Here is a 26,588-nt window from a genome sequence, read left to right as displayed (position 1 = left end):
CCGTTTAAAGAAAGAATAAAATAGGGAGTGCCTAGCGATCGGGCTGCCCAGTGCCTTCCTCCCACACAGTCTGATTCCCACCCCGGCTCCAGATTCCAGCTTCCTAGGCTGGCGCTGTGGCTCAATAGGCTAATCCTCCGCCTTGCGGCTCCGGTTGCCCCTCCTCCAGGCCAGCTCTCTGCTGTGGCCAGGGAGTGCAGTGGAGGATGGCCCAGGTGCTTGGGCCCTGCACCCTCTTGGGAGACCAGGAGAAGCACCTGGCTCCTGCCTTCGATCAGCGCGGTGCGCTGGAGGGTGAAGCTGTGATGGCTGGGCTAACTGGGCTCCTGGCACCCACGTGGAAGACCTGGATTGAGTTCCCGCCGTCGCACCCCCCGGAATTTGCAGCATTTGGGGAGTGGTCCAGCGACAGCAGCTGTCTCTGTCTCATCAAATGAATTCTTGTCATTGCAAAACAAAACAAACATTTCAGCAAAAAGCAGTATGTTTACACATTCCAAATCTTTTGAGTAATTCATGGAGATTCTGTAGCTTTGGGTGGTTTCATCTGTTAATATTTTCCTTAGGCAAATCTGAGTGGACTCAATACTTAACCCCTGCAGCATCATCACCCAGGCACTGACATAACTAGGGCATAAAGGGGTTTTATTTTCCGTCAGGGTGGCGTCAAGTGACAACTCCCGGGTTTAATGCCACCCCCCAACCCCACAGTGGCCCACACGTGCTCTGCTGGAGCCCGGGACACCAGGGTCCCTTTGGATAATCGCACAAGGTCTTGGTGACGCCTGTCGAAACACTCGGCGTCCAAGGCGGCTCCGTTCGCCTCCGCCCGCGCAGGGACAACGATGCGTCTTGTCAGGACTTCAGGCAGCAAAGCCCGGCGCCGCCTCCGAGTGCGCCCAGTGTCGGGCGGTCTTCCGGAAGCGGCTCGCTCGCGTCCCACCCCATCCAGCCCTCCGGCAGTCCAGCGCCCGCCTTTCCCGGAGCCCCACGGAGACGGCGGGCGCCGCCGCTCGCCTCCACCAGCGCGTCCCGGGCAGCCCCGACAGCACGTCGACGGCGGCGCCGAGCCCGACGTCCTTACCGTCGCTCACCAGGCACACGCCCCCGTCAAAGGCGGCTCCTCGGCCTCTCGCGAGAGGGTGCCCGGCGGTGTGGCCTTCCTTTCAGCTGTCTCTCTCTCCCCGCCCCCGGCCTGATTGCGCGGCTTCCTCCCGAGGGCGGGAACCTTGGACGTGGCGGGGCCGGGTCAGGCCGTGCCGGGCCCGCGGCGCTCAGCTCAGCCGCCCGGCAGCCTGGCCTTCCGCCCCGCCGGCAAGCTCCCTACCGGCCCGGCGCCGTCGCCGGCGGACGGGCGCGTCCGAGTGACGCCGGGGGTGTGGCCGCGGGCGGCCGGCTGGGCCCGGCGGGGCGGGTGGGCGCCACACCTGTGTGGGGCGGGGGCGGGAAGGTGCGCACGCGCGCGGCCCGGCAGGCGGGCGGGGGCTCCCGGGACCTTGCGCATTGGCAGCGGCGGGCAGGGCGCCGCTGGCTGGCGGTGGCGTCATTTCCCAGCCTTTCTGCGCCTCGGTTCCTCCGCCTCAGTTTGGGGCGGGTGGGGAGAATGGCTTCGGAGATGGAGTCGTCGCTTGAGGCGAGCTTCTCGTCCAGCCTTGCGGTGTCGGCGGCCTCGGGTTGTCTGCCTCCGGCCCGCTCGCGCATCTTCAAGATCATCGTGATCGGCGACTCGAATGTGGGCAAGACGTGCCTGACCTACCGCTTCTGCGCTGGCCGCTTCCCCGACCGCACCGAGGCCACTATTGGGGTGGATTTCAGAGAACGAGCAGTGGAAATTGATGGGGAACGCATCAAGGTGAGCGCCTGCGGAACTGTCTGGGAGGAAGTGCGCCCAGGGGTGGCCAGTGTCCCAACCCCACCTGTGCAGGGGTATGCGCTCCATTATTTTCCTAGGCTAATGTGGAGGTTGGAGCTGGCGATTGGAAGCATTTGTTAAGTTGCAAACTTCTAAGGCAGTGTTTCTCCAACTTTAATGGGCATGCAAATTGTTCGCATGGTTTATGAAAATGCGGATTCTGATTTGGTAACACCCCTGGGTGTTGCAGATACAAGTCTGGGAGCCACACTTGGAGTAGCAAGAGTGTTAGGGGTGTGTCTGATATGCTGAGTGTCCGTGAAATATGACCGAAGGAAGAGTACTGACGAACATGGAAAATGCATTCAGTAAATAACATTTAGAAAACAGTGGTTTGAGCACTGCCTTACTCTTATGGAAGTAAAGTCTGTTGCCTTTGAGGAAGTGCTTAGGTGTTCTCGTGCATGCAGTTTTGCTAGAGTGGCTTCTGTAGAAGATTGCTTTGTCTAGAAATATCTCTTTTCCAGGAGAAACGTTCTGTGATCGTTCTTAGTTAAGTCTCCAAAAACATTTTTTTGATGCCATCTCGGATCCTCTCACATCTTCCCTTCAAGTCATTGTTGGTGGTTGCTGAGACTGGGACACCGGGTATGTAGTGAGTAGAAGTGGAGAGGGTAACAGGTGGTAGGTTCAGAGGGGTTGCGCTGGAGGATGAGGGTGTGTGCAGAGGCTCACTTCATTGCAAAGCCACCCCTCAACACCACTGCTTGAAGCATGTGGGTCCTAAGCGTTGCCCTGCCTTGCTTACACTGCTGCTTTTGCTTTTACTTTGCACTTTAAATCCGTGTTTGTCTTTACTTTCCTTCAGTTCCCTGGGGCAGGGGAAAAGAAACAGGCTTCTCTGTGGTCTTACTTTGGAATCCTTAAGGCAACAATAATTTATTTTTCAGTGCCCTCATCTCCACCCTACCCCACCACCACCCTATAGGGGCTTTGCTGCTCATGATGCTAAAGGAGAAACTGGGTGAAGAGAAATCAACCCCTCTGTTAACCTTGTAACTTGTCTTCATCCCTTACAAGCTGGCAGTGGTGGTCCTTTGGGGTGCACTGTATTAGGGAGTAAGAAAGATATGTTTCCATTGCAGAGGAAAAGACAGAACAATAGGCTGAACAGCATTCACCAGAATTAGACAAGACCCAGGGAACCCTGGGGCAGGACTGTAATGGGGCGTCTGAAGTTGCAGAGGGAGTTTGCTTTGGGAGAAGCAAAAGTTCCAGGAGAAAACACACAGACCCCAGCTGGGCTGAGTTCAGGTCTGAACAGGTGAGAGGGTAGTGATTGCACCCTCAGGAATGGATTCATCCAATTCTTGGCTTTGCGAACTAATGGGTTACTATAGGAGGGTCTCTTCAATATCAGGCTGTCTCCACAGGCTTCCTCTGTCCTGCCATATGGTGCCCCCCACCGCGTGACGATGCAGCACAAAGGCCCTCAGCCAGATGCAGGTGCCATGTTCTTGGGCTTCCCAGCCTCCAGAACCAGGATCCAAATGAACTTCTATTCTCTATAAATTCCTCGGTATCAGGTATTTTGTTACAGTGTCAGAAAACAAACTGAACAGATGAGCTGAGTGTCCTTAGTAAAGTAACCAGCTTTGACCCAGACTGTTTAGGTTTAACACGGAAAGTCCTGGGAATACCCTCAGGCAGGTTTCTTAACTTCTGGAAACTTGGGGTTGTAATGCCTTTTCAGGCTGGGTTGAGGAATACACAAGAACATGAATGAAGCACCTGGTTCATGGTTGGTACTCCTAAAATAAAACCTGCCTTTCCTGGCAGCTTCATGATTTTTCTTCACTGGCATCAGTTGTTTGCAGCTGAACACCCAAAGATGGAAGCAATGATAGAGGAAGGCATGGGTAGGCAGTGAAGGGAAATCCCTCCCCACCCCCACCCCGCGAAGGGAAGTAGAAAATTTACCATGGAAGTAGAGAAAATGGGGAAGAAGCTGGGATTTGAGTTCCCTTCACCTGTTCCTGGGTTCTGGTTTGTACTTAAAGATCACACATTAATTTGGTGCAAATTCAAGGGATACTAATACTGAAGAAAAGAGAAAGCTAAGTCAAAACTTAGCTACCTGGATGAGTGCTGGCAGTAGTAGGTCAGGCAGAACTGTGGTGGATCAGGGACTCAAACTTGTACTCCAATATGCAGGTGTCGCAAGGGTTGACTTAACCCACTGCGCCACAATGCTGGTCCCATGAGTAAGATTTTTATTGGGTTAAAAAAGACTACGGGGGGTGGGGGCGGTGCTGTAGCATAGTGGATAAAGCTGACACCTGCGTTGCCAGCATCCCATATGGGTGTCGGTTCAAGTCCCTGCTGCTCCACTTTCAATCTAGCTCTCTGCTAATGCACTTGGGAAAGCAGTGGATGAGGGCCCAAGTGCTTGGGCCCCTTCACCCATGTGGGAGACCCGGAAGAAGCTCCTGGCTCCTGGCTTCAGCCTGGCCCAGGCCTTGCTATTGCAACCATCTGAGGAGTGAACCAGGGGATGGAAGATCTCTCTCTTTCTGTCTCTTCCTCTCTCTGTAACTCTCTGACTTTCAAATAAATACATCTTAAAAAAAAAAAAAAAAAAGACTACAGAAATGTTCTGAGAGGGACCAGTGTGGCAGAGTGGGTTAAACCCCTGCCTGTGATGCTGCATCCCATATGAGTCCCAGCAGTTCCACTTCCGATCCAGCTTCCTGCTAATGCTCCTGGGAAAGCAGTGGAAGATGCCCCAAGTGCCCGTGTGGGAGACCTCGTTGGAGTTCCGGCTCTTAGCTTTGGCCTGGCCCAGCGTTGGGTGTTGGCAGCCATTTGGGTGGTAACCAGCTGATGGAAGGTGTCTTTCTGTCTGTCACTCTGCCTTTCAAATAAATAAAGTTTTAAAAATAGTTAGGAGGGCCGGTGCCGTGGCTCACTAGGCTAATCCTCCGCCTTGCAGCGCCGGCACACCAGGTTCTAGTCCCAGTCGGAGCGCTGGATTCTGTCCCGGTTGCCCCTCTTCCAGGCCAGCTCTCTGCTGTGGCCAGGGAGTGCAGTGGAGGATGACTCAAGTGCTTGGGCCCTGCACCCCATGGGAGACCAGGATAAGTACCTGGCTCTTACCATCGGATCAGTGTGGTGTGCCGGCCGCAGCACACCGGCCGCGGTGGCCATTGGAGGGTGAACCAGTGGCAAAGGAAGACCTTTCTCTCTGTCTCTCTCTCTCACTGTCCACTCTGCCTGTCCAAAAAAAAAAAAAAAAAAAAAAATTAAAAAAAATAGGAGACTTCTGTAGTAGGATAAAATATAACTATATTGGAAAAATTTTTTAAAATTTTTATTTATTTGAAAGGTAGAGTTATAGACGGGGGAAGACACAGAGAGAGGTCTTCCATCTGCTGGTTCAACCCCCCCCCCCCCCCCCCGCCCCAAATGGCTTCAATGGCGGGAGCTGGGCCAATCTGAAGCCAGGAGCCAGGACTCCCTTTCCCTACCCCAACCCCACCAGGGATCCCACCTGGGCACAGGGGCCCAGGCACCCGGGCCATCCCCCACCACCTTCCCAGACTACAAGTAGAGAGCAGGATCAGAAGAGGAGCAGCCAGGACACGAACTGGCACCCATATGGGATGCCGACATTGCAGCCGGAGGCCTAGCCCACTAAGCCACAGCACTGGGCCCCTTATTTGAAATTTTTAAAAAACAAAAAACTTTTATTTTCTTAGTGTCCGTTAAAAAAAAAAAACAACTAAAAGTGACATAGAAGAGCTGTATTCCATGTGCTACTGCTTAAAATGTTCATATTATCTTTTTGGAAAATTGTGAACCTGACTTGAGATGACATTGCTTCGAACTTTTTCATTAGGAAGCTGGGAAGTTCTATGTTATTTTATTAATAAGATGTCATTCTAGACATTTTGTTTGATAAAAAGGAGATATTGTGTTATATACCCTTACAAATTGTGAACTGGAAAATATGCAGAGATCACGGTTCCTTCAGAATCAGTTAAAATGTCTCATCAAATGTAAGAAAGTCTATATTTGCTCATCTGTTCCGAAGCACTACATATGTGTAATTTAAAGGAAAATATTGTGTAGAAATTTGGAAGTCGAATAGAATCATAAAACTGATTCTTTAAATAAGAAGGCATTTGACTTTTAGATTGAGACTCCTAACTCTGTCCTTATGCTCCCTCTCTGTACGTCGGTCCTCATGGGACCAGCTGTCCTCTTTTTCACAACCATTTTACAATGGCAGACACACCAATGGAATTACTGAAGCTTGGTGCCGAATTTATTCTGTTCTCCCACCATTAAGGTCCACAGTTGCTACTTGAACATTTCAATAGTTTACTTATTTGTAGAAGTAAAAATGAAATTTCCTGGGGCCAGCGCTGTGGTATAGCGGATAAAGCCGCCACCTGCAGTGCTGGCATCCCATATGGGTGCCGGTTCAACTCCTGGCAGCTCCACTTCCGATCCAGCTCTCTGCTATGGCCTAGGGAAGCAGTAGAAGATGGCCCAAGTCCTTGGGCCCCTGCACACACGTGGAAGAACCAGAAGAGGCTCCTGGCTTCGGATCAGTGCAGCTCCGGCCATTGCGGCCAATTGGGGAGTGAACCAGCGGATGGGGGACCTCTCTCTCTCTCTGTCTCTCTCTCTCGGCCGCTCCTCTCTGTGTAACTCCGACTTTCAAATAAATAGTAATAAAAAAAATAAATTTTGCCACACTAAAGACAGATGTTAATATTAACTAAAGAAAAACAGTTAGGACATCTCCCTCCATTGATAAATCAAATATTTAAACAGTAACTGCTGAAAACAAGATAAAAGTTTTGTTAAGCATGAAAAAGTACAGTAGAGCACAAGAGTCATGCAGGGCCAAAAATGATCCACTGCCTGTTTTGATTTGGCTCACAATTTAAGAATGATTTTTACATTTTTATTTATGTGTCTTTAAATTATTTTTCATTTACTTGAGGGGCAAAGCGAAAGCTCCCACCTGCTGGTTCACTCTCGTGGGCTAGGTTAGGGCTGGAGCAAGGAGCCAGGGGCCAGGAACTCAATCCAGGGTCCACATTCGCAGGAAGCTAGAGTCTGGGCTCCAGAGCCGGGACTTGAACCCAGGAATGTGGGTTCTTAACTGCGAGACTAAATGACTGCTGCCGATTAAGTGGCTGGTGAAAAAAAATACCCCGTGATGTATGAAAATTATATGAAGTTTAGGATTTATCTAGGATATCCTGATGTCATCCTCCTTGTCCTGTGGCCCTGCCCCTCTCCTTTGTTGCGTCTAATTGATTTTCTTCCATACACTTTGCTGATGCTCCATATACAGAATCCTAGCTCAAGTTGTTTTTGTTTTAACTTCTTTGAACTCTTAGCGCAGCTCAACTGATCCTCCATCATCAGGCCTCAATTAATCTATTTGTGTTTTGTTGCCTGAATACCAGGTTACTGTTGCTTTTCTAACCATATTCCCATTAGTTTCCTCCAAGTATTATAGAATCCCAATTATTTGCTGATTCCTGTGCTTTCACACTTGATTTTTTTTTCACACTTCATTTTCCTTTCACACTTCATTTTCTCAACTCTTTGCTTGGAATAGCCCTCTGTTACAGTTTGGTTATTCCCAAAGTCCCATGTTTTAACACCTTGATCCTAGAATCTTATACTTGAATTTTTTTTAAAGATTTATTTATTTATTTGAAAGGCAGAGTACAGAGAGGCTTAGGCAGAAAGAGAGAGACAGAGAGAGAAAGAGGTCTTTCATCTGTTGGTTCACTCACCAAGTGGCTGCAACGGCCAAAACTGCGCTGATCCAAAGCCAGGAGCCAGGAGTTTCTTCCGGGTCTCCCACATGAGTGCAGGGGCCCAAGGACTTGGGCCATCTTCTGCTCTCCCAGGCCATAGCAGAGACCTGTATTGAAAGTGGAGTAGCTGGGACTCAAACTGACGCCTGTGTGGGACGCCAACACTGACGCCCATGTGGGATGCAGGCGGTGGCTTTACTTGCTATACCACAGCACTGGCCCCATACTTGAATATTATGGAACTTGATTGAAGTATGTTATCTGAAGGTGTGACCTTGGAAAGTGATTGCATTGTATTAGGCTGTTAGGGTGGAAATCTTATGATCAAATCAAGGTAGCTTTTTAAAACTTTATTAATTAATTTTTAGATATTTATTTATTTGAAAGAGTTACATAGAGAGAGAAGAGGCAGAGAGAGAGAGGTCTTCCATCTGCTGGTTTTACTCCCCAATTGGCCACAACAGCTGGAGCTGCGCCAATCCAGAGCCAGGAGCTGAGAGCTGCTTCTGGGTCTCCCACGTGGGTGCAGGGGCCCAAGGACTTAGGCCATCTTCTACTGCTTTCTCAGGCCATAGCAGAGAGTTGGATTGGAAGTGGAGCAGCTGGGACTTGAACCGGCACCCATATGGGATGCTGGCATTGCAAGCTCTTTGGCTCTACCTGCTACGCCACAGCGCCAGCCCCAAAACTTTATTTTTAAAGATTTATTTATTTATTTATTTGAAAAGCAGAGTTACAGAGAGGCAGAGGCAGAGAGAGAGAGAGGTCTTTCATCTTCTGGTTCACTCCCCAGATGGCCACAACAGCCGTTGCTGTGCTGGTCTGGAGCCAGGAGCCAGGAGCTTTTTCTAGGTCTCCCACGCAGATGCAGGGGTCCAAGGATATGGGCTATCTTCTACTGCTTTCCCAGGCCATAGCAGAGAGTGAGATTGGCAGTAGAACAGCTGGGATCGAACCAGCACCCATATGGAATGCCAGCACTGCAGGTGGCAGCTTTAGCCACTATGCCACAGTGCCAGCTCCTAAAATTTTATTTATTTCTTAAAGATTTATTTATTTATTCAAAAGAATTACAGAGTAGGAAAGAGATAGAGATTGATCTTCCATCTGTTAGTTCACTTCCCCGATGACTGCAACAGCTGGGGCTGGACCGGGCCAAAATCCAGGAACTGGGAGCTTCAGCCAGATCTCCCACATGGATGGTAGGAGCCCAAGCACTTGGACCATCTTCCACTGCTTTTCCCAGGCCATTAACAGGGAGCCGGATTGGAAGTGGAGCAGCCGGGACACGAACCAGCACCCATATGGGATGTTGGTGTCACAGGTGGCGGACTATACCCATTGTACCACAAAACGGGCCCCTCAAGGTAGCTCTATAAAGGGACAAAAATAGAACACTCATGCTCCTTGTCTCTCTGTGCCCTAGCTTGCCATGTGATCCTTACTGTGCGCATGTTCTGCCATTCGCCTCAACACACACCGGACCAATTGGGCTCCCCAGTGTTGGACGATGAACTTCCAAAACTGAGCCAAAGTAAACGTTTCATTTCTTTTTTTTTTTTTTTGACAGGCAGAGTGGATAGTGAGAGAGAGAGACAGAGAGAAAGGTCTTCCTTTTGCCGTTGGTTCACCCTCCAATGGCTGCCACGGCTGGTGCGCTGCGGCCGGCGCACCGCGCTGATCCGAAGGCAGGAGCTAGGTGCTTCTCCTGGTCTCCCATGGGGTGCAGGGCCCAAGCACTTGGGCCATCCTCCACTGCCTTCCCCAGCCACAGCAGAGAGCTGGCTTGGAAGAGGGGCAACCGGGAAAGAATCCGGCGCCCTGACTGGGACTAGAACCCGGTGTGCCGACGCTGTAGGCGGAGGATTAGCCTATTGAGCCGTGGCGCCGGCCATAAACCTTTCTTAGCTAAGAAGCTACTCTAAGGTATTTGTTATAGTGATGAACATCAAACTAATATATACCTCCTATCCCATATTTTGCCCATGCAGTTCTTCCTTATTCAGCTCTGAGAGTCTCCTTCAACAACCTCCCTAGCCCTCCTTCTGCACTCTTCTGTCTTTGAACTACATTAGCACTTTCACTGGAAAGAAACAGAATCTATAAAAAGGTTAACATAAGATTTATCCATATTATTTTTTAAAAGATTTATTTATTGGAAAGAGGGAAATGGGGAGAGAGAAAGATCTTCCATCTGCTGGTTCACTCCCCAGATGGCTGCAACAGACTGAAGCCCGAACTCCAGCCTGGTCTCGCACACGGGTGGCAAGTACTTGGACCATCGTCTTCTGCCTTTCCAGGAACAATAGAAGGAAGCTGGTGCAAAAGTAGAAACAGAAAGCAAAATTTGAACCAGTGGTTTGATATAGGATGCTGGCATCACAAGCTGTGCTGCATCACTGGCCCCAATATGTATGTTTTATTCAAGCCCACGAGACACGAGCGCATGATTTCCAATAGTGTCTTGCTCAGTTCCTAAACCATGTAGTGGTTACCTAGGGGAATAAGTATAAAATGTACAGAGGCCACGCGATCGGTCAGCTGCCCTGGAAACCCAGAATTGAGGTGATAAGGGAAGCTAGTGAAAAGAAAAGGTAAGTAGAAGAGGTATTTTGAACATAAAACCAAAGGGTTTTAGTAACTGGCTTGTATTTTAGATGTGTATATGTGTTTTTAAAGATTTATTTATTTGAAAGGCAGGAAGACAAGGAGAGGAGGGGAGAGACATATCTTCTATCTGCTGGTTCACTCCCCAAATGACCACAACAGCCAGGGCTGGGCAAGGCTGAAGCTGGGCACCAGGAACATCTTCTGGGTCTCCCACATGGGTGCAGGGACCCAAGCACCTGGGCCATCCTCCACTGCCTTCCCAGACGCATTAGCAGGGAGCTGGATCTGAAGTGAATCAGCCAGGGTGGAGTACCCATATGGGATGTCAGCACGGCAGGCGAAGGCCCCTAGTTATGAGTTTTTTTTTTTAAACTTTATTTATTTGAGATGGAAGATCTCTCTCTGTCACTCTGCCTTTAAAATAAATAAGTTGTTAAAAAAGAAAAATGAGCCGGTGCCACGGCTCACTAGGCTAATCCTCCGCCTTGCGGCGCCGGCACACCGGGTTCTAGCCCCGGTCCGGGCATCGGATTCTGTCCCGGTTGCCCCTCTTCCAGGCCAGCTCTCTGCTGTGGCCAGGGAGTGCAGTGGAGGATGGCCCAAGTGCTTGGGCCCTGCACCCCATGGGAGACCAGGAGAAGCACCTGGCTCCTGCCTTCGAATCAGCGCGGTGCGCTGGCAGCGGCGGCCATTGGAGGGTGAACCAACGGCAAAAGGAAGACCTTTCTCTCTGTCTCTCTCTCTCTCACTGTCCACTCTGCCTGTCAAAAAAAAAATTTTTTTTTATTTTTAAGGTATTTTAATTTCTTTTTAAAGATTTATTTTATTGGGCCGGCGCTGTGGCTCACTTGGTTAATCCTCCGCCTTGCGGAGCCGGCATCCTATATGGACACTGGGTTTTAGTCCCGGCTACTCCTCTTCCAGTCCAGCTCTCTGCTGTGGCCCGGGAGTGCAGTGGAGGATGGCCCAGGTCCTTGGGCCCTGCACCCGCATGGGAGACCAGGAGGAAGCACCTGGCTCCTGGCTTCGGATCGGCACAGCACAGCGGCCATTTGGGGAGTGAACCAACGGAAGGAAGACCTTTTTCTCTGTCTCTCTCTCTCTCACTATCTATAGCTCTACCTGTCAAAATAAAAAAAAAAAAAGATTTATTTTATGTATTTATTTGAAAGAGTTACACAGAGAGAGAGAGAAAGGTCTTCCATCCAATGGTTCCCCAATTGGCGGCAACGGCCAGAGCTGCGCCTATCCAAAGCCAGGAGCCAAGAGCTTCTTCTGGGTCTCCCATGTGGGTGCAGGGGCCCAAGGACTTGGCCCATCTTCTACTGCTTTGCCAGGCCATAGCAGAGAGCTAGGTGGGAAGAGGAGCAGCCGGGACTAGAACCGGCGCCCATATGGGATGCCGGCGCTTCAGGCCAGGGAATTTACCTGCTGTGCCACAGTGCCGGCCCCAAGGTTTATTTATTTATTTTGAAAGTCGGAGTTAGAGAGAGAGAAAGGGAAAGACAGAGAAAGAGAGATGTTCCATTCGCTGGTTCATTCCCCAGATGGTTACAATGACCGGCGCTGGTCCAGGCTGAAGCCAGGATCCAGAAGCTTCCTCTGGGTCTCCCACATGAGTGCAGGGGCCCAAAGCTTGGGCTCTCTTCTGCTGCTTTCCCAGGCCATTAGTCTGGAGCTGGATTGGAAGTGCAGCATCCAGAACACAAACCAGCATCCATATGGGATGCCAGTGCTATAGGCAGTGACTTTATCCACTATGCCACACCCCAGCCCATGTTAAATTTTTTACATAAATAGGAGCAAGCATTGTAGCACAGCCACTGCTTGTACTACTGTATCCCATATCACAATGCTGGTTCCAATCCCAGCTGCTTAGCTTCTAATCCAACATCTAGAATGCATCTTAAGAGGCAGTAGGTGATGGCTCAAGTGTTCGGGCTGCTGCCATCTTCAAGCGAGACCCAGAAAGTTCTAGACTCCTGGCTTAGGGCCCAACTGTTGAGGACACCTTGGGAGTGAACCAGCTGATGTCTTTTTCTCTGTTGTTCTGCCTTTCAAGATGAAAACTGGGAGCCAACATTGTGGCATAGCAGATAAAACCACCACCTACGATGCTAGCATCCCAAATGGGTGCCAGTTTGTGTACCAGCTGCTCCACTTCCTATCCAGCTCCTTGCTAATAGCCTGGGAAAATAGGAGAAGGTGGCCCAAGTGCTTGGGCCCCTGCTGCCCACATGAGAGCCCTGGTAGAAGCTCCTGGCTCCTGGCTTTGGCCTGACCCAGTTCTCGCCATTGTAGCCATTTGGAGAGTGAACCAGCAGATGGACAATCTCTCTCTCTCTCTCCCTCTTCCTCTCTCTCTCTCTCTCTCTCCCTTTCTCCCTCTCTCTCTTCCTTTCTCCCTCTCTCTCTATAAGTCTTTTACATAAAATAATCTTAGAAAAAAACCACAGAAAATAATTCTTTAAAAAAGATGAAGATAAATTTAAAATTAAACTCTTAAATAAACTTTAGTTTCTTAACAGAAATAGCAAACCTTACAACTATTTAAAAGGAATACTTTCTTTAAAATGAGGAATTTAATGTATAATTAATGAAAGGGATAAGGAAGAAAGCAAGCAGTGGGAGTTGGGAGGCCCGAGTCATAACCCCAGCATCACCACCAACTGTGTGACCTTGACTCACCAAGTTTCTCGAATTTGTTTCAGTCTTAAAAGTGGGACTGCTTGGAGGAATTTGGGAGCAGTAATCTTAGCTTTCCTCTGCATATCCTTTCCCTGTTTTTAAAAAACACATTACCATCTCTCCTGAAGGAATAAGCAACCTTAAACTGGGGCTTAGCACATTCCAAGTAATACCAGTTTGGGCCCAATTGGGCCATCTTCCCTATAATATATAAGTATTAAATTGGAGGAAGTTACTTTGCAAATATCCTAGTTTAACATTTGCCAAACTAAAGAGTTCCAGAGTGGCCTTCCCTCCTTACCATGAACTCCACTCAGAGCTAGACCTCAGGAGTTTTCTGGGCTGTCATGGGGTTTGTTCTGCTGGCGTCTGTCAGTCTCTCTTTCGGTCAAAGTTGGCATCTGTTGTCCTGTCCTTTCTTGGCTGCAGCCTCTCTGTTCACTTGCCCTGGTCTCCACAATGTGCAGGCCTGGAAAACAGCAGGCAGCATAGCAGGGTGCCTGTGCCCAGGTCTTGATGCGATTTAGTAATTTCTTCACAACATTTTTCTTTTCTAAATGCCCCATTAGCTTACTAATTAATAATTTTGAGCAAGATTTACAGAATAGGAATATCATTGAGTTAGTCCCTTCCAAAAACAAAGGTTTTCTTATCGTCACTACTTACATTTGTGGAGGACTTCTGTAGTCCTTTGAGGCAGGGCTAAATTCTGTGCAATTTTTTTTTTTAATTTTTTTTTAATTTTTTTTTTATTTTTTTTTATTTTTTTGACAGGCAGAGTGGACAGTGAGAGAGAGAGACAGAGAGAAAGGTCTTCCTTTGCCGTTGGTTCACCCTCCAATGGCCGCCGCGGCCGGCGCGCTGCGGCCGGCGCACCGCGCTGATCCGATGGCAGGAGCCAGGAGCCAGGTGCTTTTCCTGGTCTCCCATGGGGTGCAGGGCCCAAGCACCTGGGCCATCCTCCACTGCACTCCCTGGCCACAGCAGAGGGCTGGCCTGGAAGAGGGGCAACCGGGACAGAATCCGGCGCCCCAACCGGGACTAGAACCCGGTGTGCCGGCGCCGCTAGGCGGAGGATTAGCCTAGTGAGCCGCGGCGCCGGCCGCAATTTTTTTTTTTTAAAGTTAAGTTTAATTTTTTTTAACTTATTAGAGAAAGAGAAATTCCATTTCACTGGTTCACTCTCCAAATGCCTGCAATGGCTGGAGCTGGGACAGGCCAAAACTGGGAGCTGGGAATTCAACCCAGGTCTCCCATGTGAGTGACAGGAACCCAGTTACTTGAGCCATCACCACTGGCTTCCCGAAATCTACATGGGTGGAAACCCAGATACTCCAGTGTGGGATGTGGCCATCTTATTCACTAGGCTTAACTCCTACTCCTGTAGTTTCTTTGTATTAAAGAAATGCATGTTTGTTTGGAAAACAGAATAGCAAAACTAATAGGAGAAATTGCCTTAAAAATAACCATTAATATTTTGGCATATTTCCTTTTCATGTGCTTTTAAATTTTAAAATTTCTGAATATAGGATATTATATGATATCCTATATCCTATAATATATAGGATATTATAAATAGTTATTCACCAATGAAATGATATGTAGACATCTGAGCTACAAAAAATGCCTTTAAGAGAAAAGAAATCTGGGAGCTGGTGCTGTGGCATAGTGGGTAAAGCTGCTGCCTGCAGCCCTGACATCCATATAGGTGCCAATTCAAGGTCCCAGCTGCTCCAATTGTGATCCAGCTCCCTGCTAGTGCTCCTGGGAAAGCAGCAGAAGACACCCAAGTACTTGGGCCCCTGTGCCCACATGAGAGACCTGAAAGAAGCTTCTGGCTCATTGCTTCAGACCGGCCCAGCTGCTGCCATTGCAACCATTTGAGAAATGATATAGTTCATATGCCATAAGATTTGACCTTTTAATATATACAACATAGTGATTTGTAGTACACTCACAAAGACTGTATGGCCATTATCACTGTCTAATTCCAGAGCATTTCATCACTCTATAAAGAAATCCCATACCTATTGGCAGTCACTCACTACCCTTCCTTCTCTCACACCCTGGCAACATTAATCTAATTTGTCTCTATGGATTTGCCTATGTCAGACATTTGTTGTAAATAGTATCTCACAAATGGCAACCTTTTATGTCTAGCTTCTTTCACTTTGCATACAGTTTTCAGAATTCATCCATGTTGCAGCTTGTGTCAGTACTTTGTTCCTTTTCCTGGCTGAATAATGTTCCATTGAATGGATAGACCATATTTTGTTTATCCATTCATCAATTGATGGATATTTGAGTTGCTTCCACTTCTTGGCTATTATGAATAATGATGCAATGAACATTTGTGTACAAATCATTGTGTTATTATATGTTGTCAGTATTCTTCAGTGTGCCAGATTTGACTGGGTCCTATGGCATCTCTCTGTTTCATCTTTTTTTTTTCTAATAATTTGTTAATTTGAATTTCAAATAACATACAATTAGCTATTTTAAAATGAATGAGTCAGATATTTTGTATATCTACAATGTTATCCAACCACCACTTCTATCTAATGACAAAATAGTTCTTTTAATCCAAAGTAAAACCCAGTGCTCATTAAAAAGGATTATTTCCAGAGTGGGCATTTGGCATAGCCGCTAATCTACAGCCCATATCAGAGAGTGCCTGGTTTGAGCTTCCAGTCCAGCTCCCTGCTAGTGTGCATCCTGGAGGGCAGCAGTGATGGCTCAAGCACTTGGATCCATGTGAACCCACAAGGGAGACCAGATTGTGTTCCAGGCTTCTGACTTTGGCCTGACCCAGCCCTGGCTGTTTGTGGTTATTTGGGGAGTGAACCAACAGATGGAAGATCTTTCTCTGTCTCTCTGCCTTTCAAATAAAATGAAAATAAGAATTGTGTAAAAAATAGTTTATTCCCTTCCCCTAACCTCTGGCGACCACCAGTCTCTATTCTGCTTTTATGGGCCTACCTGTTTTTGATACTTCATGTGAATGAAATGGAACGTGTGGCCTTTTGTGTCTGGTGTCTTTCACTTGGCATGTTTTGGAAGTTTATCCATGTTATTGCATGCATCCGTAGCACATCACTGCTTTTTGTGGCAGAGTAATATTTTGTTTTACTTTTTGAGGAACTGCCAAACTTTCCCAAAATGACTGCACTATTTTACATTCTCTCCAGCAAAGCTTGGGCGTTCCAGTTTTTCTGCATCTTTGACCACACTTATTATTGTCTGTCTTTTTTATTAGAGCTATTCTGGTACATGTGAAGTGGTATTTTGTTGAGGTTTTGGTGTGCATTTCCCTGATGATTGATGATGTCCGTTTCATGTGTTATTTGACCATTTATAGATATTCAGAGAGTGTGATTTGGATCTTTTTTACCAGTTTTTAAACTGGGCTGTCTTTTAACTGAGTTGTAAGGCTCTGGACCCGTACCAGATACATTTTATTTGCATATATTTCCTTCCATCCTGTGAGTTGTATTTTCACTTTTTTGGTACTGACCTTTGAAACATAAACATTTTAAATTTGTAAAGAAATATTTATTTATTTATTTGAAAGTCAGAGTTACAGAGAGAGAGAAGGAGAGGCAGAGAGAAAAAGATGTCCTCCATCCACTGATTTACTCCCCAATTGGCCACAATGGCTGAAGCTCCGCTGATCGGAAGCTAGGGACAAGGAGCTTCTTCTGGGTCTCCCACGTGGATGCAGGGCTCAAAGGCTTGGGCCACCTTCTACTGCTTTCCTAGGCCATAGCAGAGACCGGAATCGGAAGTGGAGCAGCCAGGACTCGAACCAGCACCCATATAGGATGCTGGCACTGCAGGCAGCGGCTTTACCTGCTATGCCACAGCGCTGACCCAAAACATTTTACATTTTGATGAAGTCCAATTTATCTATTTTTTCTTTGGCTGCTTATGCTGTAAGCATCATATCTAAAAAACTGTTGCTAATCCAAAGTCACAAAGATTTACCCTGTGTTTTCTCTAAAGACCTTTAAAGTTTTAGCTGTTACATTTAGGTCTTTGATCCATTTAAAATTTTAGTATGTGATTAGAGGTAAGTATCTTGCCTCATTCTTAAAGATTTGTTTGTTTATTAGAAAGGCAAAGAAAGGGGCCAGTGCTGTGACACAGCAGGTTAAAGTCCTGGCCTGAAGCACTGGCATCCCATATGGGCGCTGGTTTGAATCCCAGCTGCTCCTCTTCCAATCCAGCTCTCTGCTATGGCCTGGGAAAGCAGTGGAAGATGGCCCAAGTCCTTGGGCCCCTGCACCCACGTGGAAGACCCAGAAGAAGCTCCTGGCTCCTGACTTTGGATCAGCTCAGCTCCGGCTGTTGCAGCCATTTGGGGAGTGAACCAGCAGATGGAAGACCTCTCTCTCTCTGTAACTCTGTCTTTCAAATAAATAAAAATAAATCTTTAAAAAAAAAAGAAAAGAAAAGCAATGAAAGAAAGAAAGGGAGAAATGGAAAGATTGATCTTCCACCCACTGCTTTACTCCCCAAATGTCCACAAATAGCCAGGGCTGGGCCAGGCCAAAGCAAGGAGCCAGGGAATCTATCTGGATCTTGCAAGTGAATGGCAGGAATTCAAGAACTTGGGTCATCTGCTGTTTCCCCAGGCATGTTAGCAGGAAGCTGGATCAGAAGCGGAGTAGCCAGGACTTGAACCAGGATTTCAGTATGGGATGCAAGCATCTCACATGGTGGCTTGGCTCTCAGTGCCACAAAGCTGCCCCCATGGGCATGTTCTGACAACCTCAATTTTTTTTTTTTTTTTTTTTTTTTGACAGGCAGAGTGGACAGTGAGAGAGAAAGACAGAGAGAAAGGTCTTCCTTTGCCATTAGTTCACCCTCCGATGGCAGGAGCCAGGTACTTCTCCTGGTCTCCCATGGGGTGCAGGGCCCAAGTACTTGGGCCATCCTCCACTGCACTCCCTGGCCACAGCAGAGAGCTGGCCTGGAAGAGGGGCAACCGGGACAGAATCCGGCGCCCCAACCGGGACTAGAACCTGGTGTGCCGGCGCCGCTAGGCAGAGGATTAGCCTAGTGAGCCGCGGCACCGGCCAACCTCAAATCTTACATCTACTTTTTGGGCTATCTTCAGTATCCCCCTGAATTTCCATCTACTTTGTACTGTTGTATGAGGAGGCACCAGGTTAGGCATCCAGTTACTATGTTGAACATCTGTAGATAGCATAAGCCTTTCAGTTTAAAGTTATCTAAGCAAATCTGTCTCTAGTCTTTCCCACTCTGACAGAACTGCTCATGATTCAACTTTTATTTTTAAGAAATTAAACAAAGGTTGGATAATTATCTAGTGGATAATTCTAAATATGATGAGTTATATTTATCTTTATTCCTCAAATTCCCCATATTTCTACTAGGAGACATTGGAATAGTGTGTGTGTGTGTGTGTGTGTGTGTATTTGGAGGCTGGGCCTCATAACTATGAAGATCTTTCCTACATCTAATATTTTAGATTATACTACTGAAAGGTAGAGTAACATTTAGTAACCAAATTTATAGGAATTAAGCGCTTAAGGTATTGCAAGAACCTGATATATGTATATATTTTCTGTTAACATCTTAAAATAAGTTTTGGAAGTATAGTTTTATCCAAACAAACTTGATTTACTGACACTTAGTAAATTGAAATACTTTTTCTGGCCCTTGTTTTACAATTTAACAATAATGAGACTAGTATGCATATCCCATAGGCAGCACTGACAAAGACAGTTCTGTAGAAGGGAACAGAACAAAGTATAAGTGAAGAAGTACTGAGGCTCATACAAAGGTAATTCAATGTCTCAATCTGTATAATTGGAATAAAAGTTTCAGTTTTCCTCTTTTTTTAAAAAAAATTTCATTTTCAGATCCAGTTATGGGACACAGCAGGACAAGAGCGATTCAGAAAGAGCATGGTGCAGCACTACTACAGGAATGTCCACGCTGTTGTCTTCGTGTATGACATGACAAACATGGCCAGTTTCCACAGCCTGCCATCCTGGATAGAGGAATGCAAGCAGCATTTGCTAGCCAATGACATACCACGGATCCTCGTGGGAAACAAATGTGACTTGAGAAGTGCCATTCAGGTTCCCACAGACTTGGCACAAAAGTTTGCCGATACACACAGTATGCCTTTGTTTGAAACTTCTGCTAAAAACCCCAATGACAATGATCATGTGGAAGCTATATTTATGACCTTGGCTCATAAGCTTAAGAGCCATAAACCATTAATGCTTAGTCAACCCCCTGATAATGGAATTATCCTGAAGCCTGAACCAAAGCCTGCAATGACGTGCTGGTGCTAAATATCTCTTGATTATACTACCAATTTTGACTTAAAGAAATACTTTTGAAGTATGACAGTGATAATCGTAAGATTAACTCTCAAATATAATGGCTCATCCTGACACTTTAGTATACATCATTGTCATGCTTTTTATTTTGTATCTAAGAAGTTTGTCACTGTGACAACACAAGGAAAATGTTGGTTTCAGATGTCATTGAAAATGATGAGTTGAATCAGAATATTTTTTCTTTGGAAGTCCAGTGAAGGAAGCTTCAAATGAGAGCATGGTGGGATTTTAAGAATCAGTACCTGTTCATTCTGTGTTCCTCGGACTGAAAAAAAAAGTAAGAAGTTAGTACACACCTACTGTTACCTTCCTTGGGAAGTGTTCTTTTAGGATAGAAATTTGTATTTGCCTCTTCCCTGAGTTCCTTCTTTGTTTTATCAAGGTATTTCGGTATGTTATTATGGAGTCAAGACTTTGGTCCAGTGGGGAGAGGAAGGCATAGAATATTTTCTGTGTCTCAGTCCATAAAGAATGACTTTTCTACTGGTTCTAGAAGCTTGATAGTTCTAATTGATCAGATCAGATCTATAAAAATCATTATTTTCAAAAGAATAAATTATTATCTTTACTAAGTTCTAGTAAAATATGCAAGTATAAGTCAGATTTTAAGCCAGATGAAGTGGCAAGGAAAGATGCTTTGTATTTTGTTTTGGTGTCTTTAAGTGAGGAGAACAAATTGGGAGCATTTGGAGGAGTTGTGATTTGGAGGAGAGGTCAACATGAACCTGGCTCCTGGCTACCACAGGGGAGCTTATTTTTAGGTTTTAGTAATTTCAAGTCCTGTATCTCATTCTCTCCTCTTCCCCAATCAATTTAATGATTAGATGCTAAATTAACAAATCAACTTCTAGTTGGATTATAGCTCTGAGGGTGTGCCTGATTACTATGAGTTGACATGTGTTTCTGTAATAGTATTGTGTTATATTGATTTTTTTAAAGTGTTTAAATTTTGTGGCCACAACGAGCTATTCCTCCTTGGTATGGGAAATAAATTAGATATTGAAAAATATCTTGTCTGTTCCTTGGTAATGGGAAGCATATTTCCAAGTTTTTTTCACCCTATATAGTTTCATTGTGAATTGAAGACTTTGCACATAGAAAATAGCACACTTGCTGTGAAGCTATTTACATAAATGGAATGTAAGCCATGTCTTTCACTGAGGTGTGCACCTTCCCAGTTCTGACAGATGGCTCTCCTTGATCATTTCAGAGGAAATGAAGCCAAAAGATGATTGTACTTAACGTATTTTCACAACGTGGGAAACCAGCTAAACATTTAATCTAATCTAGTTTAGGGATCTTGTTCTGGCATTATCGTGGTCTTGACTGGAACACTTCATTAGAAAAACCAGGTAATTCTATTAAACAAGCTCACCTGACACTAATAATTATAAGAAACAATTAGTTTTAAATATTAGAGTTTGTATTGGCTTAACATGCATCTAGGGAGAGAAACCCATTTTTCTTAATCATGCCAGAATTAAAAAGTAAAAATTGTTTACTTTTATCTAAATTAACGTTGGTTTGTAACTATTTTTATAGTCCAACAATGACTGCTGTAGTAAATGTGAAAGGTATAATAGTTTTTCTAAAGAAGGGACTGTTGTTTTTCAAAACATTTTCTAAAGTGGAGAAGAAAGTTTACAGACTTTAGAAGCATACTTATGTTTTTTTCAGTATTGTTACCATGATTTTAAAAAAATAAATCAACTTTCTTTTTCTAAGAAGTTAATAGTATTCTTTACAGTTCTGCAAGAGGAGTTATTTTTTCACTTTAATATTTATTAATTTAAAAATATTTGTATCTCATTTGTAACAACTTATTTTAATTTTTTTGTATGTATCTTTTTATCCTTAAAAAGAACATACTTAGTTCATGGGGATAAAGCTTTTAGGTATATTCCAAAATATTTATAAAACACCTCATTGATTGTTGAGAAATCACTTCCAAAATGGTGGGACATGCCTATTTAATTTTTTTGAGCACATAATTGCACAGTTTATGTACATATATATATATATGAATTTATTTTATCTGTGACCTTTAGTTGAAAATATCAGATGTGTTTTGGAAAAGTCAATTAATTTGAGAACACCAAAGGAAACGACCCCAGAGCCTGATGTGCTGATTACAATGCTTTATGGAAAGTACATTGTTGATGGATGTTTCCTCATCAAGTCTCAACGGAAGTTACGTTTGTTGTGGAATAGTGTCATTGTTACATTTTCCCCATGAAGTTCAATAAAACAGCTTTGCCACAAAGAAATTGTCTTATGTCCTTTATTTGCCTAGGGGCATACAATCTTTTTTCCCTTGGATTTTTGCATATTATATAATTTAAGGGTACTTCAAAAGGTTTATGAAACAGTTAAAACTTAAGTCTGTCTCAGTGCATTTTTTGAAATCCCATGGATAGCGTTTTCATGATACACATTTTCCATGAACTTTTTCAAAACTCTGTGTACATTTTAAAAAAGAAATTAAGAAAATTGCAACTCACTGGAAATTTATTTTCCTCTATTGCATTGGGGCAAAAAACACTTGAGTAAAAAAATAAAACTAGATATTAAAATTAGCTGATAGGGTAGCTGTTGTGTTTGAGGCTTAGTGATCCAGAATTTAAGAATGCTTCAGTGCAAATGGCAAATACTACAAGAGGTGATTGACATCTAGATACAAAAGGATTTAGCAGGAGGACCGGGGCTGTGGCATAGCGGGTAAAACCTTTACCTGCAGCACCAGCATCCCATGTGGGCGCCAATTCGAGTCCTGGCTGTTTCACTTCCAATCCAGCTCCCTGCTGTGGCCTGGGAAAGCATTAGAAGATGGCCCAAGTCCTTTGGCCCCTGCACTCTCGTGGGAGACCTGGAAGAAGCTCCTGGCTCCTGGCTTCGGATTGCACAGCTCTGGCTGTTGCAACCATCTAGGGAGTGAACCAGCAGATGGGAGAGCTTTCTCTCTGCCTCTGCCTCTCTCTCTAATTCTGCCTTTCAAATAAATAAATCTTTAAAAAAGCAGGGAACTTGATCGGAAGAGGAGCAGCTGGGACTTGAACCGGCGCCCATATAGGATTCTGGTGCCGCAGCCCAAGTCCTTGGGCTCCTGCACCAGTGTGGTAGACCTGGAGGAAGCTCCTGGCTCCTGGCTTCAGATCGGCACAACTCCAGCCATTGTGGCCAGCTGGGGAGTGAACTAGGTGTTCGAACACCTCTCTCTCTCTTTTTTTTTTTTTTTTTTTTTTTTTTGACAGGCAGAGTGGACAGAGAGAGAGACAGAGAGAAAGGTCTTCCTTTTCCATTGGCTCACTCCGCAATGGCCGCTGTGGCCGTTGCACCACGCTGATCCAAAGCCAGGAGCCAGGTGCTTCTCCTGGTCTCCCATGCGGGTGCAGGGCCCAAGCACTTGGGCCATCCTCCACTGCACTCCCGGGCCACAGCAGAGAGCTGGACTGGAAGAGGAGCAACCGGACAGAATCCGGTGCCCCGACCGGGACTAGAACCCCATGTGCCGGCACTGCAGGCGGAGGATTAGCCTATTGAGCCGCGGCGCCGGCCTAGAACACCTCTCTCTCTGCCCCTGCCTCCCTGTAACTCTGCCTTTCTAATAAATACTTAAAAAAAAAAAAAAAAAAAAAAAGAGAAGATGGTAGGTCAGAGATGGGAATGTGGCAGCTCAGGAAACAATCATAAATAACACAATGGTAGAAAACCATGCAATGTTTAAAAAAAAAAAAAAGAAAACAAAGAAAGGAGGTATCAAGCCATGGGAAGAGACAGTATCAAAAGGCTACAGACTGGTTGGTTCCCACTCTGACATTCTAGAAAAGGCAAAACTGTGGGGAGTGTAAGAAGTTGCCAAGGGTAAAGGGGAGGGAAACACAACTGGATGGAGCACGGAGGATTTTGAAGCCATGAAACCATTCTGGAAGACACTGTTGTGGTGGAATCTTGTCCTTATCCCACACAGTGTGCACCACCAAGAGTGAGCCTGTCGTGAACTTGGGACTTTGGATGGTGATGTTGTGTTAGAGGAAGCTCATCGACTGTCACCAGTGTGCTGTGGACAGCAGGGGAGGCTGAGTGTGCACAGAAGGGCTGAGGCTCTGGGGAACCTCTGCTTGCTCTTCAGCTGTGCTGTGAACCTACACCTGCCCCTAAGATACAGCCTATTTTAAAGAGACTGCAAGCTGCCCACCCAATTTTTCTGTGCTCTCTTCTGTTAGTTTCCTAGGGCTGGCCATAACCAAGTCCCACAAACCTAAACCAGAGAGACGGATCACGTCCGATTTCTGGAGGCTGGAAGCCTTGGCAGAGTTGCTGTCCTTTGAGGGCTGGGAGAGAGAGTGCCTCGCATGTTTCTTCTGGCTTCCTAGCCTTGGGCATTCTTGGCTCATAGATGGTTGTATTAGAACATTTTCCATTGCTATAATGAAGTGCCTGAGGCTGGGTGCATTATAAAGAAAAGAGGTTTATTTAGCTCATAGTTTCTGAGACTGGACATTCAAAGTGCACGGCACTGGCTCTCAAGAGAACCCCTGGCTGCCCCCCTCACAAGTGATGCAGACAGCATCATGGTGGGAGCACATGTAAGGACAGCTCCTGTTCGGGGCCAGGAAGCCAGAGAGCAGGGAGGGGCCCGATTTTTCTTTGATAACCAACTCAGTCCCCCTAAGAACTACCTAATTCCTCCCAAGAGCAGTGCTCCCGTGATCCTGTCACCGCCCACTAGGCCCCATCTCCTGTAGAATTCGCACCGCTTCCCAAATGGCCACACTGGGTATCAGACTTCCAACACACGAACCTCTGTGACACAAGCCACATGCAAACCATAGCACTGAGGTTCTTCTGGTCGGTTCACACTGCCTTCTCTCTGCAGGCACACCCTGCTCACCAAGCCTTTGGGATGTGACAGTGGACCCATATGATTGGGTCACCTGGTGATATTGGAGGCATCTTAGTTTGTGGTGTTCACACAATGATGGAATTGCCTAGTGACATGTTCAGTCACACACGACTGTGTTTTTCTGTCTCTGTGTCCTGATTTCCTCTTGTAAGGACACTGGTCATACTTCATTGGGTCCAATCTGATGACTTCACTTTAACTTGGTGACATCTGTAAGTACCCCATCTCCAAATAAAGTCTCATTCTGAGATGCTAGGGCCCAGGACTCCAACATGCCATTTTTTGGGTGGAATACAATTCAGCCCTCCCTTCCTTTTTTCTTGGTAACAGACCCCTGGGTTTGTCTGGCCTCCACCAGTTGCCTTTACAGGTAGGTGTGGACATAGGGTACAACACTGGCCAAAGAGATGTAAGCAGATTTCTTCCAGGGCTGCATGTTCCTCTGGCTGCCTCTATCCTTTCTATCCCTGTCTGGCATGGGAGGGAGCTTAGAGTTGGCCTGGACTGGATGCCTAGACATTACAAGATGACTTGAAGAATGACATCCCACAGCCTCTACTCCAGCAGGGACTGCTTGCTTTTCTTTCTTTCTTTCTTTCTTTCTTTCTTTCTTTCTTTCTTTCTTTCTTTCTTTCTTTCTTTCTTTCTTATTATTTATTTATTTGAAAGTCAGAGTTACACAGAAAGAGGAGAGGCAGAGAGAGAGAGAGAGAGAGGTCTTCCATCCAATGGTTGACTCCCCAATTGTCCACAATCGCTGGAGCTGAGCTGATCCAAAGCCAGGAGCCAAGAGCTTCTTCTGGGTCTCCCACGCGGGTGCAGGGGCCCAAGGACTTGGGCCATCTTTCACTGCTTTCCCAGGCCATAGCAGAGAGCTGGATCTAGAACCAGCGCGCATATGGAATGCTGGAACTGCAGTCTGGGGCGTTAACCTGCTCGCCACAGCGCCAGCCCTGGGGACTGCTTATTTCAGGACTTTGGTGAGCAAAATAATCCCATACTGAGGGGATTTAGAGAACCCCCAGCTGAACTCAGCCCTAATGGGAAGAAACCTTTGGATGAAAGACAAAGGAGACTTGAGGACATTGGGATGAGGGCTTTTGAACAGAGATTGCACCAACTCTGCCTGGGGACTGCTGTGTGGGCAGAGCCGCCTCATGCTACCTGACGCACCTGCCCTCCATGGGCTAGAACTTTGTGGGAGAGCCCAAGTTAGTGCCATTCAGCCTCTCTCTCCACCTGCCCCAAGGAAAAGCTCTCTTGTAGGGAGTTGAGTGGGAGCCATAGAGACAATCATTTGCTAGGCAACGTCCTAGGAGTGGCAGAGCAACAGAAGAGAAGGGACTTGGGCCCAGATTCCATGCAGCTGCTGTCTTGGCCTGCACTGCTGTGTAGTGTGATTTGGGGTTAATATGTCATCTGAGTTATCCTAGGAAGCACCTCTAGCTTCAAACCAGCAGCCCGCTACACAGTGACAGTACACAGGTTTACTCCTGAATGTAAAACAGTGTTTGTATAAAGTCTGACATAGAATCTGTATACTTTTGTGATCTCTTCTAGTCCATCTCAGAAGAAAAGGACTTGGGGCCAGCATCGTGGTGCAGCAGACTAAGCTGCCTCCCCCGAAGCCAGCATCCCAGATGAGCAGCAGTTCGAGTCCTGGCTGCTCCACTTCCTATCTGGTACTCTACAAGTACTCCTGGCAAAGGAGCCGAATATGCCCCTAGTGCTTGGGCTCCTGCCACCCATGTGGGAGACCCACTGGTCCCCATCTGAGCATTTTAAAATAATTTTCCATCCTGTACAAAAATCTTGCAAACTGAAATTTATACCAGGCTTTGGATCCATTTATTAAAAATAGAAATGCAATACTAGTTAGTTTGCAAGAACAATATTAGGAGGTGGCACCCCAGTGAATGAATTCCAGTACAACTTTCCTGTAGCTGGGGCATGGATTGGATGAGTCAGGACTGGAGTTTCCTGAGTCTGGCTGACGTTTGGGTCTGAGGATCTGTGTAAGGGTGGGTTCTAGCTTTGAAGGTCATTGATGCAAGCCTCAGCATAAAATGGATTTAGAAACAGACCTTCACCCTTGCTTTTTCATGAAGTGTGAAATGAAGATTTTCAAAATAGTGAAACATTTAATCCCACTGCTTTTACTGAAAAATGAGTATACTTCAAAAAGTTCATGGACAAATGATATTATGAAAAAAGTATGAATTTCAAAACTTTTACATCAAAATGAACCATTTGGGGTGGACATTTAGTGCTGGGGTTAAAACGCTGTTTGGGACACCTGCAACCCGTATCAG

General features: G+C 46.1%; 1 protein-coding gene and 1 long non-coding RNA gene across 2 annotated transcripts in view; one reads left to right on the top strand and one right to left on the bottom strand.

Moving 5' to 3' along the window:
• The window catches only part of LOC127483149 (uncharacterized), a 59,636-nt gene extending 58,297 nt beyond the window's left edge, over positions 1 to 1,339 (bottom strand). Inside the window, exon 1 of the long non-coding RNA XR_011378242.1 lies at positions 1,085 to 1,339. This is a non-coding gene — a long non-coding RNA (uncharacterized lncRNA). The remainder of the gene's footprint in view (positions 1 to 1,084) is intronic.
• RAB33B (RAB33B, member RAS oncogene family) lies at positions 786 to 21,640 on the top strand. Its single transcript, XM_070047578.1, has 2 exons — positions 786 to 1,852; positions 18,885 to 21,640. Exons 1-2 carry the CDS (start codon positions 1,604 to 1,606, stop codon positions 19,323 to 19,325), a joined length of 690 nt encoding a protein of 229 aa, XP_069903679.1. The 5' UTR covers positions 786 to 1,603; the 3' UTR covers positions 19,326 to 21,640.
• The last annotated feature ends 4,948 nt before the right edge of the window (positions 21,641 to 26,588 follow it).

Source organism: Oryctolagus cuniculus, chromosome 8 (genome assembly GCF_964237555.1).
Source record: "Oryctolagus cuniculus chromosome 8, mOryCun1.1, whole genome shotgun sequence".
Taxonomy (NCBI): Eukaryota; Metazoa; Chordata; class Mammalia; order Lagomorpha; family Leporidae; genus Oryctolagus; species Oryctolagus cuniculus.
Note: the sequence above shows the minus strand (reverse complement) of the source record. Positions and strands in the feature narration are given on the sequence as shown.

Coding starts and splice junctions, on each gene's coding strand:
- RAB33B (XM_070047578.1), top strand. CDS start 1,604: ATGGCTTCGGAGATGGAGTCGTCGCTTGAGGCGAGCTTCTCGTCCAGC. Junction 1,853..18,884: donor TTGATGGGGAACGCATCAAG/GTGAGCGCCTGC, acceptor TTTCATTTTCAG/ATCCAGTTATGGGACACAGC.